The 21,063-nt window shown below is 38.4% G+C and overlaps 1 protein-coding gene and 1 long non-coding RNA gene across 3 annotated transcripts in view; one reads left to right on the plus strand and one right to left on the minus strand.

Moving 5' to 3' along the window:
• The first annotated feature begins 405 nt into the window (after positions 1 to 405).
• LOC145968769 (uncharacterized) lies at positions 406 to 4,134 on the plus strand. The gene is made up of 3 exons (XR_014437845.1): positions 406 to 420; positions 565 to 667; positions 3,945 to 4,134. It is a non-coding gene; the product is annotated as an uncharacterized LOC145968769 (long non-coding RNA).
• Positions 4,047 to 21,063, minus strand: part of Ets98b (DNA-binding protein Ets98B) — a 47,220-nt gene continuing 30,203 nt past the window's right edge. For both annotated transcript variants that reach the window (XM_083094513.1, XM_083094512.1), the window contains 5 exons: positions 16,174 to 16,562; positions 15,176 to 15,846; positions 13,786 to 13,940; positions 8,823 to 9,021; positions 4,047 to 8,635 (listed from right to left, as the gene is read on the minus strand). In XM_083094513.1, coding sequence (XP_082950639.1) covers positions 8,283 to 8,635; positions 8,823 to 9,021; positions 13,786 to 13,940; positions 15,176 to 15,846; positions 16,174 to 16,562 — 1,767 coding nt within the window. In that variant the 3' untranslated portion in view covers positions 4,047 to 8,282. The remainder of the gene's footprint in view (positions 8,636 to 8,822; positions 9,022 to 13,785; positions 13,941 to 15,175; positions 15,847 to 16,173; positions 16,563 to 21,063) is intronic.

Genomic DNA, 21,063 nt, shown 5'->3' on the forward strand with positions numbered 1-21,063 from the left:
CGTTTCATCATTCTATTATTAAGATCTGATAAGTTGAATAAATTGAGATTTAGATATTTCGCGACAGCATTCCATTTATCATTTTCTATACGGCAAATTTAAATAAATTATACGTAAATTCTTAAAATGTATACTTCATTCGTGCGTGTATTCTTCAAATGTTTTTATAGCCTTATTTCGAAGTCCTAAGTAAATGATTTATATAATAATAAAATTTAAGGTAGAATTTTTTCTATTTAAATATAATTTTATGAGTAATACAAAAAACGTGTAAAGAAATATATCATGAAATATACATACATATAGGTATAAAATATCTATACAGATATATATTAGAATGCGATATGTGAAATTATAAATAAAATTATAATTTTCAGTCTTGAATTTCTGTCACAAGTTCCAGAGGAGCTCTACTATGGGGTATGCAATAATATAGTATGATTAATTGCTTTATAATTTTGTCCCGAATTATAAATCTAAAAAATAAACTTAAGAACGCGAGAGATTTTGAAGACGATGTCTGCAGACATTCCTCGATTTTCTTCTTTCTAATGTTGAATGCAGGTCGATGCACTCTGAAGCGCAACGACGAACGAGGCGCGTGAGAAACGCAGCGAGTGCACGCCGCGGACCCCGCCGTTACGACTCTAGCGTCGGGCGCAACTTTGTATGGAAATCCCGATACGCGATAAAGCGCATAAATGGGCGAGCGTGACGGGGCAGGGGAGGAAAGAGAAAAGGGGAAAATATGTGATCCAACGGGCGGACGGGCGGGTGGTAGCCAAGGCACCGGCCGAGGTCATCATTATCCGCCATTATCCGGTCCCGGCCAACCACTGTAATCCGTATTTCATTCTCTGCCGGTTTTTTGTCGCCGGCCGCGAGGAGCGGTTACGGGCCCCCGAGATTACAGGCCCGCTACAGTGACCGATAGTTTCCGCGATGCAACGGAAAGCGCGAGACGAGACGCATCGCGTCTGGGCGGAGTGCCACCCCCTGCGAGCCCCCTTTGTTAGCCTGCCCCCCCCCCCTTTGTTCCCCCCTTGTGCGTTGCGATGGACCGGGTCAAGAGGCTCGAGGGCTTTAAAATAAAAAACATTCTTTTTTAAAATTCTAATAAGTAAAGAAGGAATAGATAGAGTTCCCCTTAGATGATTTAGGCCCGGTTGCACCAATGTTATTTTAGCTTTAAACGAGACTTAAATATATGTCTATCTCTATCTTTCTTTCTAAATAAATAAAAACAGACATATATTTAAGTTTCGCTTAAAGCTAAAATAATGGTGGCGCAACCGGGCCTTAAGAGAAGGGAAAAATTCATTATTTTCTCGATTTTTGCACGCGATCGATCATTTGATAGAAAATTTTATCTTTCCTAATGATTACACATGTGACGCACACATATCTTTTTTCATAAAAAAGTCTCTACATCATAAGTTACTGTTTAGAATGCAGGATACTTATGAGTTTTTAAAAAACGAGAGAATCTATATGCACGATTGCATCGACTCCTAAATTATTATTCCCCGCATTTATGAACATCTTACAAAGTTCACCAATCGCATCAAATAATCGTACATCATGGAAGAAAAAAAACAGACTTGACTTGCGAACGTTTTCGAGACTCACATCTTGAAGAACAGACTCGGGATATAAGTCGGGACTTGTTTCCAAAATAAAAATTGCAACGAATCAATACGCAATCTCGCGCGCGGAATATCTCGCTATTTGATCCCCAAAGTGCATCGAGAAGTGCCCAATCTCTCTTTCTCTCTCTCTCTCTCTCTCTCTCTCTCTCTCTTTTTCTAGTTGCCTCAATATCTTAACGCTCAGCGAGATCGTCCTTCGTAGATCGATCTCCGAAGCGAGACAACGCGTGTCGCTCGTAATGAATCTCGGTTGTTGCATAATGAGAGCATAAATTACGCTCTCGTACGAGAGCTTGCTCTTTCTCTCCTCCCCCTCCCCCACCCGTGTGGACCCCCTCTTCTCTCCCGCTATCGCTGCGCCAGGTAAGCGCAATAAATTCCAATGTATAGACAACGGGGGCCCCGCGGGGCCCCCGTCGTGTCGTCCGTAAACGCGCGCGCACTGGCGCTCGTTGTTCGTATATATTTACCTGGCAATTAGTTTTGCGGAGAATGTTGTTGTCCTTGGTCGTACAGACAGAGCGAGCGTGAACGCGCACGCGTCCGCGCGCTCGTTTGCGGGGGTGTCCTCGTCGCCGAGAACAACAGCCGGGAGAATCTTAAGGAAAATTTATACTCCGGCGCTCTCTCTCTCTCTCTCTCTCGATGATTATGCGAGTGGAATTTAGACTTAAAAAAGATCGCGATTAATTTATGTATGTATAAAGAGCACTTTTATATATTTTATTTTTTATCATGTATAAATTATGTAAATTTACAATCTTTCGAAAATAAGATTGTTGTATAATCTAATATCAGAGAGATTGTCGATACCATAAAATTCCTCGAAGTTACATTTCATATAAAGTTAATATATTAACACATATACATGTATTCATGTTTTACAAAAACTTGCATGATTATATTTTTATAATTTTTTATGCAACTTTAGCTATAACAACCGCCATAAATTTAACAATTTTATTTTAAATGCATTGTGAATTTTTCCTCGCGTTAATGGTTTCATTTGACTCGCGTTTTCTACTGACAGCCTATCATCTTTATAATCGCACACCGTTATATCGTGCACGTTGATAAGGATACTGCTCGTATACGAAAGGAGGAATCGTGACGCCGATACTGGTCGCCGGTTTTCGCATCTAAACGGGGAGAAACCCGCGTTCTCTGTTGAATTATGCCGTTCTTCGAGTCTTCACCAGCGATCGCGAAACAATATGACGGTCCAGTAAAAATCCGGGGGACTCATTTATCGCGTCTATAACGATACGCAACTCTCCGCGGCCGCTTGTGGTTGCTGCTTCGCTATAAGACTTCGTATATCGCTTTTCTCGCCCTTTGCGCCCCCGCCCCCTACCGCCGCGTTAATCCTCTTTAACACCGTGGTTAAACCTCGCATCGACCCGAGCGATATCCACCGCGATAGATCGAAGCGGGACTCACTCCACCCTCTTCGCGATTTTTATTTCCCCGCCGCCGCTCGGCGAGGTGTTGTTGCAACAAGGTGTTAGATTAATTGCGCGATTAAATTGTCGTAAATCTCGAAAAGGGACGCCCACTCGTGCCGAGGGTGAGATGAGAGAAAAAGAGAGAGAGAAAGACCGCCTTCTCGTGCTCTTCCTCGACGTTTCCAGAGCGATACGAATCTTTATGGCGGCAAGATTCTCGCCTTCCCTCTTCGCCGAGGTTCTTTTCTTCCTTTCCTTGAACCGCAAGACGTCGATTCTGAAATTAGAATGCCCATAGTTCGCCGGCTGGATTGCCCCTGAGGAGAACTCTCGAGAGCAAATACTCCCCCATCGTAGCTATCGGCGAGTAATCGATAAAGTCTCGTACGCGCGAGTCGCTCGCGGATAAAAGGATCATGCACCAAAGAAATTAATATCTTAGTTGGTATTTTCACCCGTTACATTTTTCGCGATGCTAGGTAACTCCGTTATCAATTCCGCAAAAATATCAAGAAGCAATTTTTTATATGCACATAAAATCAAAAAATATTAATATTAAATTTATTAATATTAATATTTCAAAAAAATGTATCAATATGTATTTAAATATACATGGAAAACAAGTACTTTTTATAAGCTTGTTAGCGTTTAAATATGATATTTTTTTCTTTAAAATAATTTTTATCGCTGAAGAATAATAGTTGTGCGAAATTTGGAGATTTGATGATCGGCACAAATCTAATCGCCATCGGTGATGATTAGAAATTCAACTAAGACTTTCACTTCATCGCTTTCGTTTCTTCTGGGCACGATTTGCGATACGTTCAAAAAATGCGTTCCGTTATTTCAGCGTTGGCGTAACCAAAGTTTCCGGGGAATTCTGGATGATACAACGCGAATTCCAAGAGAAAGGAAGTCAAATGGAAGAGAATAAAATAATAATCTCGCGAAATGTATACGAAATTTTTATTTCTTTTTATTTCTGTTTGTTTCGTGTGTTAGTAACTCGCTCCGAATGTCGGCAGCATGAAAAATATCGACGTAAGAAAATATATATATATGTGTATATATTAATAATTAACATTATTATTATTATTAAAATTATTGCTCTTATCAAAGCTCATCCCACGTGTTTTATAATCGACGTGTTAAATCTACATATGTCTTCAGCCAAGATTTTTGAATGTCATTAATACACATGCTTTGAGAAGAGCTTTGATCTACGATTATTCTCATGCGCGATACGCTGTACCCAACTTAATCTCATTACAACAGTCGAAACATGAGTATATAAATATATATATATATAATATATGCATATGTATATAACAATGTCTTTACTTGTAGCAAGACCGCCGTTAAGGAAATCAACGCTTAATGCTAATTAAATCTCTGATCATATAAAACCAGTATAACGCCTAAACTATACAATTATTATAAAAACATATATATATATATGCTATATTATTCGTTAGTCGCAAATATGTACATTTAAATGCGCGTATATAGATATATATGTTCTGATTGTTAAAGATTACTGGGATAATGGAAGCACAATTTTCTCTCAATTTGCCATATTTTTTTCTTAACGAGATAAGTTAATTACATATAATTACATATCGATAATTTCTAATAAATTCCAATATCAATATTTCATTCTTTATACATATTTTCTTCATGCAAAATGTTTGATAATGGACGTAAATGATGAGCAAGATATTTTTTCCTGCCCAATAAAAATATTATCTTTGTTTATAATAAAATTTGAAATTAAAATAAAACTTGCTGTTGTATAATTATTTAAGAAATAAAGTTTTCTTAGGTATTTCAATCTTGTGATTTAATTCAATAAATTTTTTCTTTTTAAATCGTTCATGTATATGTGTGTGTTTTCTCAATATTGATGTCCGACTAATAATTTTGTTAAAAAATCTTTTTAATTTTACATAAAATATAAGTCTATTAACAAACATTCTGTACAAAAATAATATTCGTTTTATTGCTCTTTGCAATGGACAAATAATTATTTTTCATTCTCACATATGTTAATCAAAGAAAAAAATTGTTTCTTCTTAACGTAATTTTCTTATCTTATACAATTTTATTTTAAGAGGTATTAATTTAATAAATAATTGATTACATAAATATACATAACAAGAGCTGCGCTGTGCAACCACATTGCGCGCGATTGGGATCTATTCGATGTTATTTACACTGTTATTTCGTCCAATTTTATGATTTCCCGTTTCTTTACCTGACTGTGCAAAATTAACCGCGCCCTTCAATTTCGTTCCTTTCTATTATTGTAGTTATACCGGGATTAATCTTTGGGGGATAAATCTTCCCCGCCTTCGGGTTTTATCGCGAAATTGAAAAGCCAACTACCGTTAAACTTATAAAATATACAGTATATATATGGTGGAGCCTGGCACGAAATGGGATGCAGGTGACTCTCAACATGTAAATGTAAATTTTTAGCGACTTTAAAACTTGTGTTGTTTCAGCAAGAGAGTTTCATAAAAAATTTTTTTATGTTGTTTATGTTAATTAATAATTTTATATAAAGTAAGATGAAAAATTGGTATAATGATTCTTGTTGAAGTAAAAATGAAATATTAAGACTGTTACACTTTTCGACGAAAAATTGAAAGAAATAATGAGTTAATTTATAAACATCGATTAACATTTGAAATATTTTTTCAATTTCACACACAATTTATTACAGTCGAGTTTTGAGGTCCCGCCTCGGTCTACTTCCAATTTGACGAGCGTTCCATGCCAGGCCACATAAAAAAAAATAATGCACGTGTCGTAGAAATCTAACAGCCGTGGAAGCGCGCTTTACGATCTAATTACGCGAGTAAATCCATTTCCTCGATAGAACTACCTGGCATTCGCTCGTTTCACCTCGCCATGTGTTCTTTGGCTTCAGTTTCTGCATTCGAAACAAGTTCGAGTCGAATCTTTCAGCAGCCCAAACGCCATTAATAAAGAATTATTACTCGAAAAATGTTAATTCGTCTCAATAAATACGTAAATAAAATTAGCAGTCTTGTCATTAAGCGGATGAAAAAATAAAGAATTTTTAACTGCAATGATAGGGTGAAACTTGGCAATATCGATACTTTATAAAAAAATAAATTTTAATTTCATTCCTTTTAATATTTCAAAATTTAATAAAATCATTTTCATTCTTATTTTTCTTCTACTCATCACAATTCTAAATAATAGCGTCATAGTGAGCTGAGAATAATTCAAGTCCGATGAAGTAATGAATGCACGGATATAATTGCACTCTTCATTAATTGCACCCTTGTACGGTCGAGAAACGGCCGCGTAGTCCCCGTGACATTAAATTCGCATAAGCAAATTGACAAGATGAAGTTGATGTCAATTGCTAAAGAACTTCCCAATAAAATTATTATACATCTCTATGTTATATATCTTATCTAAAATATAGACTCGGATATAAATAGATAAAACGAATAAAATGATTATGCCATAACATCTATATGTACAACCGATCGGTGAGCAAACGTGAACACGTTAGTATGAGTCCTATGCTTAACTACGTTGAAAAATTCGCGAGATTAATCATGTTAATCGTATCTTATATGCATAAAATAACATATTTGAAATTGCAATAACGAGCTTGCTAAAATATTTTCTTTCGAAAGAGTCATTCATTCAAATATAAAGATATAGTGCTTTCTTAAGGAAAGCAACAGAGAAAAATATAAATTAATTATGCGAATGGATATTATTCTGACAATTTGTGCGATAGAAATGAAAAAATGCGTTAATAATAAAAGAAAATAATACGCCTTAAGAAAAGCTGCATAAAATACAATGCGCGAGAAAGGCTCATACAAACTACAAGCACAAGAAATGGACGCGATGTCGACGTCATAATGACGCGTAAAGAGAGGAAAATATGAAAGAAAGAAGATAGATGAATCTCTTCGAGTAACTTAAGGATGGCTCACGTGAGCCCCGATACACTTACGTAGCTAATAATAAGTCATCTTAAAGCCTAATCGTTCATGGAACATACAGCATTTAATATATCATAGATATATGGGACCAAAATCACCAGCACCAGTCGTTGCGTCTAGGACGCCTCGAGCGTAACACGATCGCCGATTAATTATTCTCTCGAACGGCAAGCTCTCGATCGATGATCTACGGGCGCGATTTCGATCGAGCGAAATTCCCATCCTTCGCGATGCCCACGGCACGTGTCTAAGGCACGCTCTCGACGACTTAATAAATACCTTCTTAGATGATAAAAATATTTTCGCGAACTTCGCGCGTGCCGGCAGATTATAAAATTGTAAAAATGTCGATTAAAATGACATTATCAAGCGATTAATATTCGATCAGGCGATTATATTTCAAAGATTTGATATTTCTTTGATAGATTTCTACTTTTACATATCGGTCGCGACGTGAGCACGGAAGGACGGTGATTGTAGCGGTTAGAAAAAGTGTTTAGTATAAAAAATAGAATGTTCCCTCTTTGTTTCGTCACTTCCGTCGAGAGAACGGATATCAGAAGCAGCAGCGAATAGTTCCGCGCGCTCAGAATATCCCGAATATATATATATCGTGCGCATTGCTCGGACAATTCGAGGACATCCGACAACTGGTGCCGACAAGCGATCATGAGAATAGAGAGAAAAGAGTCATTTCTTCCCTTTTCTCTGGCGAATCTCTACCCGCTCGCATCTTCGCTTCACGATGAGAGAACTTCATCGAAGCGCAGGAGCGATTCGATAGAGAGAAAGAGAAAGAGAAAGAGAAAGAGAAAGAGAAAGAGAAGAGAAAGAGAAATCGCACATGCTTATATATATTATTATTGAAAGAAGAAGGAAAATTCGAAAAAACAATGCAAGAAACAGAGAGAAAGAAAGAAAAAAAGAAAAAGAACAAAGGAGAGGAATAAACGTAAGGCGAAAGTGGTCGCCCAAAACGGGCGTACTAAGCAGACCCGGTCGTGGCCTCGGCGTTATCGTCACGGATAACATCGAGCACGGCGGATCGTCGTCTCGAAATTTTTTACCTTTCGATCTCCTCGTGCTGGGCTCTTCCTGAAGTCACTCGCTCCGAAGGATCGCAGGTGCGCGCGCGCGAAAAAGGGGGCTCAAAGAGGATTCTTGGGGAGGGAGAAGAGTGGGAAGAGAACTCCTCACAGGCAGTAGGGATGGCAAAACTGGTACACCAATCTCTGGCTGCGCTCCGTCTTCTTCATGATGCCCTTCTTGTAGTACTGTCGGATGCTGCGGCTGAGCTTGTCATAGTTCATGGCGGGCCGGTTCTTCCGCTTGCCCCAGAGCCGCGCCACCCGCACCGAGTCTTCGATCTTGAAGACTCCCTTGCCGCGATCTAGCCAACGTATGCAAGAGCCGTGGACGCCCGGACTCTGCAGTAGTTCCTTCAAAAATTGCCACAGGTGGATGTGGCTACCACCATTGCGCATCTTGCCGCCACCCGCGTTGCCTCCACCCGCGCCCTGACTGGAAGCGCAATCCTCGTCCTCGTCTGCAGGCAAGAAATAAACAAACGCAAGGGATGAAGGAGGAAAATTATTTTTTTATCGTATTTCAGAGCCACCAAGGCACATTTGATTCGCGCGAATATGAAAAAGATGAGACGAATCGTCCTATTTCGTTGTTTATGAATAGCGTTGAATGATGTAAGAATCGAGCCAAAAGAAAAAAGAACGTACCATCTGAGAAGTCTACAGTGCAGGGGGATTCCTTGAGGTTGCTCGTCGTTGTCGTATTTCCGATAGTCGGCGATGCCACGGCACTGCTGGGAGACTGGACCACTCCCGCAGGACTCCAAGAAGCGGCCAGAGTGTTCCGCGGTGACTCCTCAACAGCGGCCTTCCAAATCTCCAACTGCGCGTGCAACATGTTCCCGCACTTCAACATAAACAGGTGTTGTTGCGGCGTTACAATTAGCCTAATTACCCGTGACTTTGGTGCTCCGTGTACTTTAAATAACAGTCATCAATGCTCTACTTGAATCGATCGAAACATAGCGTCTATATATGTGTGTGTTTCACCATGTATATCAAAGTTTGATCAATTACCATCAAAATCACGCAAGTGATTAAAAATGAAAAGCCATCACGAAGACGAACGCGAGAAGAGCTTCGAAATAGAGGAGAGAGAGAAAGAGAAAGAAACGAGGCGCGGAACGTTAGAATTCCAACGGAAGACTCGTAGTGCGCGAGAGAAGAGAAAGCGGCTCTCCGCTCGAGACGCAACGCGGCGGACAACAAGACATTCGAGCGGTTGACCCACTTCTCGATCGTTTCTGCCGAGCCAATGGTGCGCGCATCGGCAGGTACGGCAAAGCGATCCTGCCGATCGCGAACGAGCGCGTGTACACGCACGTACGCATGCACGTGTGCACGTTTCGAATTGATGGTTCAGCATCCTCAGCGCACATCTTCGTGACGCAGAAGTGACATTGACATCCAGAGATGCGACATGCAATCCTTCCATCTCTTATATCGCATAGATGACGGCGAAGCGATGTCATATATATAGTTATTATTTCGCAACAACTTTGAATGGGATATTTAGAAAATGGAGGATTTAATTGTTGAAAAATTAGATACTCTCTTGCGCGAATTTAAAATATTTCGACCTATGTGCAGCATTCGATCCAAGATTCATCCGGCGATATACAATTACACTCGCGACGTTCCGAGAAACAAGTTCTCGCATATCGATAATTACCGTCATTAAAATGCGATGCCAAACCGCAAAGAATGCCGTTAATTATTTCCTCGAGAAGCGAGTGCGCCAGGACTCGTTCCGTTCGTCAGTTCTCTCTCTATACGATAAACAATCTAAATGCAATCTAATTTTCTGTCCTTTCGCTTTTTCAATATTTTACTTTTCTTTCGCAACAGATTTATAATTAATAATTCAAAAGTTTATATATATATGTATAATGAATCAGAATTCTCATTTAAATCATTTCTCTTTGTGCGACCTTGACAACTTTGTGGAAAGTAAAACTGTTGGAATGTCCAATTCTTACATCATTTACTCTACATTTTTGATAGAAAACTTTTTATAACTTTTTATAATTTCCATGATATTTATGAGTATTGGAATTTTTTCCCACCCTCTAAATATGTAAATTTTGTTTCATTACAATAATTTTATTGGCAGCAAAATGTGCTTGAAAAATTTCAAAAACATCCAAATGATTAACCAGATAAATTAAATGTAAGAATATACAATATCCCCCTCTCTACAAATTTGTGAGATCTAATTTTAATCAAACGAATTCTTTCGCTAGAGATAAAGTACACACGCACATATTTATAAACCGCGCGTGAATGAAATCTGCAAAGAAAATTCAATCGCATCGACGTGAAGCTGGAAGAAACGAGGAAAGAACTTGCGAGATCGTAGATAGAACGTGACCATAAGCCTGACCATGATTCCACGCTATACGCTAGAGAATTACCGCGATACTTCGTAGCGCGATTATCCAATTACTAGACGCAAAGCAGAATCCATTATGCATGGCTACTTTTCCGTTCGCCATACACGGCTACTCTACTCGCTATTAATTTACGTTACGGTCCTCACGTTTGCAATTTCGAATAACGAGACGCGCGTCGCAAGATTTTTCAAAATTCTTACACCGTTTACGATTTGAAAATAGCAGTCCAAAATTTAGGGCGTCGAAAATGTTATGGACTCCTTGTTTAAGTGATTCGGCTTTTCTATTTCTTTCTCAAGTTTAGAAGGAGAAAAAGAAGCGATTAGAAGATTTAATTAATTTTTATGTGATCAAGAACAAAAACATATTTCTCTTTTCTTATGTCATTATAATCGTAAAATAAATAATGCGAAAGAAAAATATTGCAATTTTAAAAAACTAGTATATAATTTTTTCAGGGAAAGTTAATTTATTAAAATGATATTTCACATTGTAATACAATGTCAAGTTCACTTCTCTTCAGTTTTATCTTGACTTTGTCAAGTTTAGGGTTATAATTAGCAGTGCGTATAATCAACATTGACAGCAACCGGTTTTTAGTACGTTCAATGCCGATGGAAAACTTGTTACTTAATAAACGACAATGTATAATAGCCTTATACGCAAGTATCGAGAGAGGCAGTAGAGAAGTCGTTGTGTTCCTTTTTATTCTCTTAGTTCTCTCACGAATAACGATATATTCGCGAGGCAATTTCATGCTTTTGTTCACCAAATAATCATGTCATTAAAACGTGTCTTGTGTAAAAGTAACTATTATACATTATTTTATACGTTACACTCAAGTCACGTTAAATTTTTAAATTAGATGTAGTTTGCAGGAATAAGTGTGTAATGGACGAATTCTCTTAACAAATTAGCAATAATTATTTTTATGGTACAAAAGTCACGCGACCATGGAACATATACTTGTCTCTTAGATTTACTTAATATGACATAAAAGATATAAAAGATACAATAATTATAATTTCTTTATTATTAATAAATTTATTTTTACTCTTTTTGTATATGTATTGTATTTATTTTTTTCATAATATTATATTACATTATTATTCTTTTTATTATTTAATAATGAATAATTCAAGTTTTAACACATTTTTTAACTTAAAAAATTTAAACTTTATGTACATATATGTAACCAAAAATGTACAATTTTATTATTAATAAAATTTTATTTATGCAAATATTTAAACCAAAATTTTCTATATAATTTATAAATAAAATATATTAAAGTTTAAAAAATAAATTAATTTATTAATTATTCAAAAATTTTAATTTTTTCAATTTAATCTTATCTCTATTATAGATTCATTCAACATAGTAACGCAAGACTACATCTTGTTTAACGCATAAGATAAGGTGTGATATTTGTGTATATAATGATATGAATTAGTGCCCGCATCGCTCGTATCAGTTTCATTATCGCCAATCTCATTAAGATTTATTACTGATGAATGAGTGCCAGTTTCGTAACAGAATCCGTTAAATAAAGAGAAACGCCTTGCAAAATCTTGGACAAAATCTTTAAGGGCCTCTCTCCCTGAAACTCTATCTCTGACGCAAACTGATGCAACTCTCACGAGTCCGATGATTCGCGCGGGAATTCCGATCCCGTTACATGTCGAAATCTGCTTGTAGTGTAGGTACCTTCTTTTTATTTATGTCTCAGGTATGGATTACACGGAAGGAGCGCGTAAACGCACGTCGATTACCAGGAAACTCACTTTCACCGGACCTCGACGAGCGTTTCTCAAGTCCCTCTCTTTATCGTTTTATTTCTTCATCGAACGAACACGAACGTACTCACTATGCGACCCAATCGCAAATTGCGTGTTACAGTAATAAAGGATAAAGTTAATAACTGACTGACTCATAACGAATCCAATTTTCCTGGTTGCCAAAAATCTTGAACTTAATCGCAATAATTCCAGATGAATATTTTTAACTTTTTCATCTCCTTTCGTTGTTATATCGTGTTTTATAGTTCGATAAACATTGATACTTACTCGCGATTAACTGATTAAGTAATATAAATGTTGATTCTCTTTATATATTTCTGATTAAGTAATATAAATATTGATTCTCTTTATATATTTTCTATCTTTCTAAAATTTTTTCTTATTATTTTAAATATTTAATTATTTAATTATTTATGAAAATTATATTGAGACAATGAACTTATTATCTAAAATAGATATTATGAACGAAATGAATTTTTATACATACGGCAATTAAAGTGATAAATGCAAAATGTATTGTAAATTATCACGACGAGAGATAAATTTTACGAAAAATGCAGCCGTGTTGACACGAGGCAGATAAGGAATGACAGATATATATTTTCGCTATTATTTCTCTCTCTCTCTCTCTCTCTCTCTCTCTCTCTCTATCGATTCCAACATTATCAATTATATGTTTTAAACTAACAAAACTAAATTTTACACGAAAATGTTGCGTGCAATTTTAAGCAATATTTTACTATCGTTAAAGCATTCCTGGCACATAATAGGAGGCATTTCAAAAATCATTGTGAATAATTAATTTCTTAAAAATGTAAGATCCCAGCTGAGATAATTACAAACGCAGATGCAGGCATTGCATAAAGATATGCGTCAAAATTATAAGGATGTAATTAACGTGAAATGTGTGATAAAATAAAAATCGAAGAAATAAAATATAAGATATATTATAAAGAAACACAAGAGAATTAGGGAACAAGATATTAATATGAAATTTATAAGATAATATTTTTGTCCGAAGATTGAAGTTTGATGCAAATATTTGCGTAATATTGATGATTAAAATATTTTATTTATATTTATAATTTATTATATTTTTAAAATATTTTTAAATTATTAAAATATTTTAAGAAATTTAACAAAGATAAAGAAAAAACTCTTTTATTTTTCATTCTTAATTAAGTTTTATATTAAGTAGAATTTTATGTAGAAATACAATTAATTACGAGATATGAACGGAGATGGAAAAATTATGAAAAAATTTCTCAAAGAAAAGATAATCGCACAATATTCTGAAGAGTGAAAATATATTTTATATAATTATTTTTATTATAATTATCTATGTGTAGAACACATTGTATCTGTATTTCTTTCATTATGTTTCTATTCTAGAAAGAATATAATAAACATATTCGCGCTCACCTGGGGAGCTCTCTGGCAAAATTCCTCCTCGGTGAGGGCAGCTAGCGTCGCGCCATCCACGTTAAAACTCTCCAACGGCACCAGCGGCAATTGCAATTGTCGTCTGGCCCATTGCACCCAGGCCGCCACGTCTGCTGCACTCCAGCGTCTCGGTTCTACAATTAAAAGTCAGAAATCGGACATTATTCTGCGCGCGATTGTCGTGGAAAAAAACGTAATACTCCGATAAATTTAAATTTGGAGAACGAATGATCAAATTAAATCACTGAGAATGTTTGCTTGTTCAAACATTTATGTACTTTCTCGGAATAAATTATTTTTTTTCTCTAAATTGATTAAGTATCAACAAGGTACAAGTGTATTCGAAACAAAGTTTTTTGCAAAGCATAATTGCGTCGATGACGTGTATCTTCATGATGCGAGTAATTTCGTGACTCGGCTTTCACGGCACTTCGTAACTTATTTCGAGCGTGACATCATGGTTTGAAACTAATAGATGAACTAAATACTAGTCGCATATACGACGACGACGACGACGACGACGAAGACGACGACGACGTCGAAACTATGCTCGCGGCAAGGTAACGACATCTAATAGAGCAAAGTCGAGAAAATCGATATACGCCTCGGAATTTCTGATGTCTCGATCATAGCGTGTCATTCATATATCATTACGTTATACGAGATAAATCTCTTCGGTATCTGATTACGAAGAGGGAATTTATATAAACAGGTAAAAGTATATATGAGAAATTAATGAAATTTTTAGCTCTATAATAAAATTAAAAAACTTTAGAGATGAATTAAAAATAGTGCTTGACTTGATTTTTTTACCAACCGATATAATCGATATAATTTTGCACAGCAAGTTACATAAAGCGATTTTGATGAAAGAAATCAAATGATATAATCTTAAAAAACTCTTTAAAAAATCTTACATAATTATTGTAAAGTTGATAATAATTAATGCGTGCGTAATTGAATGCGTGCGTAATTGAATGCGTACGTAATTGCATCCGTCCATGGTCATTGCAACTATCGTAGAAATAGCGTGTTTACAAAGATACGCACAAGGTTACGCATTTTACTTTTCAACGAGACAGTATCTATAATCATGAAATATATAGTTTTATATTCTCTCTCTCTCTTTCTTTTTATATATTGTAAGTTTAATTTTTTATTCCATTATTCATAATTTTTAATTAAATTTTGATAAATTAATTTACATGAATCTACAATGACTCTAATACTCGTTTTTCAAAACACTTTCTTTGTATTTTTTAGTAGAAAAAAATTAAATCAAATCATTCGATCATAAAAATATAAGTACGATATGAAAAATCGTTTTATGAAAATTCCAACAAAACTTTGACAAGAGTAACCGACTCACCTGGATGAATGCCGAGGGCTACGCAAGTATTGTCGAAGTCCTTCTGCAATTGTTGGATGGCCAGACTGAGGACCGGCTCGAGCTGTTCGCGAGCGAGGTCGCCCACGCACTCACCAGCCTCCATGTCCTCGACGTAGCCGGTGCCGACACCGCCGAGATCGACGGGTCTCAGATTGTACTTCCTCTGGAAGCTGGTATCCCTCAGCACCTCACGCAGCAGCTGATGATCGCTCTTCTGACCGTCCTTGAAAAGTTGTTCCTCTTTTTGCAGCGGATTCGCTAGCTCCTCCTGCGATCGTTCCACCTTGAGCTGGCTCAGCTTGTCGGGCATCTCCCCTAGGTTCTCCTTGCGAGTGACGCCCTTGAAGAGAAGTTCGCGCAACGCCGATCCGTTGCTCTCGAACTCGCACGAAGGGCTGGGCGAGGACGAAGTGGAGGAAGAGGAGGAGGAGGAAGAGGACGAAGATGAGCCGTTGCTGGAAACAGAACGCGGTTCTTCCTTGAAGAGAATCTCCTTGAGCAACGGATGAGCCTGCACGCCAGTGTCCTCCTTCTTCGGCAGAAAATCCGCGTCCAGGCTATTATAGATATCCTCCTCGCTACGGGGTGGAGTGCAAGGCACCGTGCAATCGGTCGAGTCCTCGCGGTAGCCCAGACTCTCGGCTAAGAGTCTGTAATCATGCGAAAATGCGCGATTCGCCGCCGTTATAAGATTGCGACGAAAACTGGAGATGACAAATAACGGCAGTTAAGATAAAAAACGCTGCCACGATGCTAAACGTCATCATGTAATTTTCAATCATCTAATATGAAATTTTTTGTCGATATCATGTTACAAACTCAAGACACTTATATTTAACACGAAACATATGCAAATATGAATTATATAAAATCAACCCAAAAAATTGAAAGACGTATTGTAACTTTTTTATAGCAGTAAAATGACGTGACCATAAAATAGATCGCGATCAACAAGAGTTTCGAGGAACGTGATCTACCTAGATTCTTGAAGGATGGCCAAGAGATCGAGGCTCTTTTCCCTCTTGACCGGTTGCTTGGCCGACGGTTCCGGGCTGATGGGATAAAACTGGGCGCTTTGGGGGCTCCTAGGTACGTAATACGGGCTCGTCGGGTATCCCGGCGAAGATCCCTCGTGCGAATAGTTGGGCGACAACGACAGGTCACCGTTCTGATACGGCGGGCTCTGGTAGATCGTGGGAGATCCCGGACGCGGCGAACACGCCTCCTGCTTGATCTGCGAACTCTTCAGACCGAGCTGATCGCCGACCGGGCTGTAATCCTCCGGCAAGAGGGACAGATCGAACTGAAAAGTGCTGTAGTCGAACGACGGCGAGTAGCCGGCCGCGGTGGGCACCGTTTGCGGCATCTGAGAAAAAAAGATGGAATTCAAGATCATATATATTGTTTATACACATTTCGTTCGCGAGCGATTAGATTGCAAAAAATGTAGAGAAGAGAAAGCGCCGTCGCGTGTTTCTCGTCGCGGCCAAGGCTGATCGATCCGTGAGCAACTCGGCTTCGACTATAAGCGGCTAATGCTAGCAATTAGAGCGCGATTGTGGTTTTGTGGTAGTGGGCCGGTGATTGCGAACGCGTACATAATGGACGAACCGGCCCGCGATAACGTTGTACAAGCGCGAGCGCGAGGAAGAAAGACGCGGGAGAAGGAAACGCCGGAGATCTGTGTTCCATGAAATCTTATTCAATCATATTACATTGTAACCATGTTATGGAACATATTAATCATACATATATGTATATATTTACTCATAAAATTGCATATCACGATTATTATCGTGGAAATCGATTTCTATAGAAATGACGGGATAATGGCAAATAACGTCAGATTTTTCACGAGTGTATCATTTATAACGGATATAATTCCCACGGGACAACAAAGAGGTAACGAGCGCGGGGCGAATCCGAACTGTTCTGGATCGTAAAGTACAATATAAAACGCGGTCGCGTGTAATAAAACAACGCATATGTACAAGAGGCAATAAACTGGACCCCACCCTTTGTAGTCCGAACGATACGAGAGATTCTTCATATCGATTCGCGCGCGAAAGCGAAAACCGCCGCGGAACCGCACCGGACGAAACACTTTCTCCGAGCATCCCGGATGGACCCGCGCGATCGCCCGTTTATCTTTCAGCGTGTTTATTGCCCGTCTTGCGTTTGACCCCGCGTCAGTTTGTTACGCCCCGCGAGTCGCTTAAGGCGATCCTCCTGCTGCTTGGGATGAACGACTGTCCCGAAACCAAGGAGAGATTAAGGAAAAAGAAAATGAAAATTATATTTAAATTTACTTATTGCAACGAAAATGTTATAAAAAATATAGTAAACTCTATAAATATTGAAGATAAAAGAGCATGAAGCGGAGTATCTTTTTAATTACATAAATTAGGGAAAAAAACTTAAAAATTTATCGCTGCGAAAAGATTGTCTGCTAATATCGAAATACATTTTTAATACGTGATAAAAATATAATACAATTAGAAAATCAATTAAAATGTTGGTCTCAATGTCAGAAAAAAATTATAAGTTTTATAAATTATATTTTACTTGTTTTTTTTCTGCTTAAAATATGCAATTTTTCACTTGCTTAAAATAAAAACTCACTACATAAAGATGGTTCCTTTCGATTCAACCATTCCGTCAAAATAAGTTTTCATAAAAATAGTCATTCAAAACTTTCTCAAATGGAACAGTCACGCATATATGCAACTTACACAATTAAATTACTCTTTGTTTCAAATATTTAACATAATAACTGCAATATTTATTTATATTCGATCTATTTTAAAATTGCAAGCATATCAATCATATAATGCGTGAATGAAAATTTGAAACAAATAATGATTTCAAATCATGCTAATTATATTTATTTATGACTGCTACATTCGAGGCTATAAGTATTTATAAGCTTTCAGGCTATTTTTATAAAAATTTCTCATTATTAATCACATGTATGACTGAACTAAAAGGACGTGCATTCACCTTCACGTAGCGAGTTCCAAGTTGCTGTAAAGCAAGCGAAGAGATGCATATTTAAATACTTTAAAGAGGAACAACGTAAAATGTAATTATAATTTATAAAATTTATATTCTATTATTTTGACATTAAAATTAAAAATTAAACCGCATTACTAGAAACAAGATAATGACTGAAAGCATCTAGTTTGCATACAATTTTTATTAATATCAAGTCAGAATTTTTGCCGCAGCGTTGTTATTTAATTAGCGCAATTTGTGCATTTTTATTCCGTTCTACTATTCCTATCTCTGAAAGAAACATGGTCGTTTGCTCGTTTACGCGAGAACGAAAGCGTTGATATCCTGAAAACGGGCTTTGGTATCGTGCCCTCGGATCGTCTCGGCGCTCATCTCGCGCCCCGGCAAACAAAACGCTCGAGATACGCCGAGTCGAGAGACGAAACACTCTCTCTCCCGCCGGCGGGCCCCGGTGTGGTGCACCTTAAGGGCCCATTTATCTCTACGTGTGTTTATTGCCCGTCGTGTGTTTGACCTCGCATCAGTTTGTTACGCTTTGTAAGCCCATTACAACGTTCCCAGTGCATCTCCCCTGCGCTCAGGCGGGGTCGCATCTGACATTTTGACGTAGTGCCCCGCAAAGGTCGACGCGAAATAAACGATTATGCCCAACGGACACAGGTACGCGCGCGGGCGCGGGGGCTCTCAGACAACGTAGAGACACAATACCTCTGCCACTTTGATCGCACACGCCAACAGCGCTCGCATATACGTGAACGAATATGTGCACGCGCACACGAGCACGCGAGATAGGAGTACCAAAGAGATACGCGAGCGAGCTCGGCAAGAGCGCACTCACTGCTCATTCTTTCTCTCTCTCTCTCTTTCTCTCTCTTTCTCTCTCTTTTTCTCTCGTTCTCTCGAGGCCTCGCGAAAGGTTCCGAGGAGAAAGAGAATGTTTATCTATACACTGATGGAATCTAAGAACGCCTCTCAAGAGAGAACCTTCCTTGGGTTTACCTCGCGGAATCACGAGGCTCGCGAGCGACACCGCGATTAAGCGAAAGAAATCAGCGTGCAAACGTAGCACGGCATTTATTAACATTGAGACATTTAAACCTGAAACTTGTGGGAAACTGTGGGAACCCTTGTCGCATGATAAGCAAACTAAACAGACACAATATTCTCACTCTCTTTTATCTCTATTTTATACATATGTATTACGAAATGAAATGAAATGTCATCGCGAGAAGCGGAGAAGAAATTTCAGCGAAATTAATCGGTCTCCCTGGCCAAAAAAATTGCGCGGCGAACGCTCGGGAATGGCGCTCACATGGAGAAGAACCTTATGGTTCTCCTTGGATTTCCTCCCTCTCGGCGAGCCTTTCGCAAAGACAAGCGCCATTGACGTCACGCGTTCGACTAATCGCCGGTGCAGCTGCAACATTCTCCCCTTCCGCGCGCAAAACGCGGGATTCCGCTGGAGTCACGGACCGCGCAGTCAACGGGACGGCCTCGTAATTTTCGAGAGACCGTCTCGTTCCGTTCAAACACCGTAATCTGTTTGCGATTACACGGCGGCACCTGACATTCCGCCGAGTTTCTTTGTTTCGTGCAAGCTAATCTTTCAAAAAGACGCTTGTGTTTGGTCTCTCTCTCTTATACGCGTAAAAAAATATATCGTTTAACGAGGTCGATAGAGATGATGCGTCTGTTGCAATCTTTAAGAATTCAACGCGCTGTTAAAATTCAACGTTGCTCGTTTATCGCGATTCCGAAAATAGCGCGAGGAAAGAAACGAAGATCGACAGATGGAATAATAAATCAGGGGATTTTTTTTTTATATGCGTCATTAATTGCGAGAATTGCAACGATACGGTTTAACCGAAAAGAATTATCACCGTCGAAATGTATGCCATCGTCGCGCGATAACGCGCGAATTATCGGCAATCGCCGGCCGATTTCGTAATAATGGAGATTTTTCACGATCCTGTCGGACTTTGAGCGCTCACGGTGACATTTCGAGCGAGAAATCGCGACCTTCGATAACACTGTGACCACGAAATGAGAGACGAGGAGAGGCGCGAGAGGCTGCCTTACCCGAGCGACTCTCGATCGCGGCTCTCGTTCGCGCGATCGTAAAGCCGTCCTCGCGAATTTGAATATGCATTCCGCGCTCGAGAAAAGGAAGGATGGAAACATTACGAGAGACGGGAAAAACTGGAATCTCTCTAAGACGCATGCCGAAAGGTGCGCCGTCGTCCATGTATTTATTGCACGCGCGACGATATTCATCCGAATATATCGCGCATTGTTTCCTCAGCATAAATTATACATTTCAGCGTTCGGTGAAATCGGAACGCTACAAACGAGCTTGGATGTAGCAGCGATTTTAAATAGCTATAAATGTCTAACACACCTGATACATAATAAGTCTAATCGAGCTTTCGATTCCACTTTAGCTTAATGGATTGAAGAAAATGGCAACGTACTTCGCGGAGAATAAACTTGGCAAATTATAAGCGGACGGAGTTTCAATTCGAATTTCTCTTCATGATATTCTAATTATGTTGAATAGTGACTCAAGTTGGAAGATATGTTACTTTTATACGACATTGTAATATCTCAAGAATTTTTAAATGGTTCGTAAAAGAGGAGAGCGGAAACTAACTAAGAGCAATGATCGTGATGTGCGAGATCATCCTCGATTCTATTATGACGTAAGAGATTTAGAAAGGATTCTGACGTCACGTGTGTCTACTTACCTGCTAGCTTTATAGTAACTCAGAAAGTGAGAAAGAGATGCGATCTTTCTCTTCAATCTAAATCTGACGTGAAGCATAATACGCTCCTCTTAAAGACACAAAATGCCT

Source organism: Camponotus vicinus, unplaced genomic scaffold (genome assembly GCF_025532165.1).
Source record: "Camponotus vicinus isolate PSW18456_S1 unplaced genomic scaffold, iyCamVici1.0 SCAF_3, whole genome shotgun sequence".
Lineage (NCBI taxonomy): Eukaryota > Metazoa > Arthropoda > Insecta > Hymenoptera > Formicidae > Camponotus > Camponotus vicinus.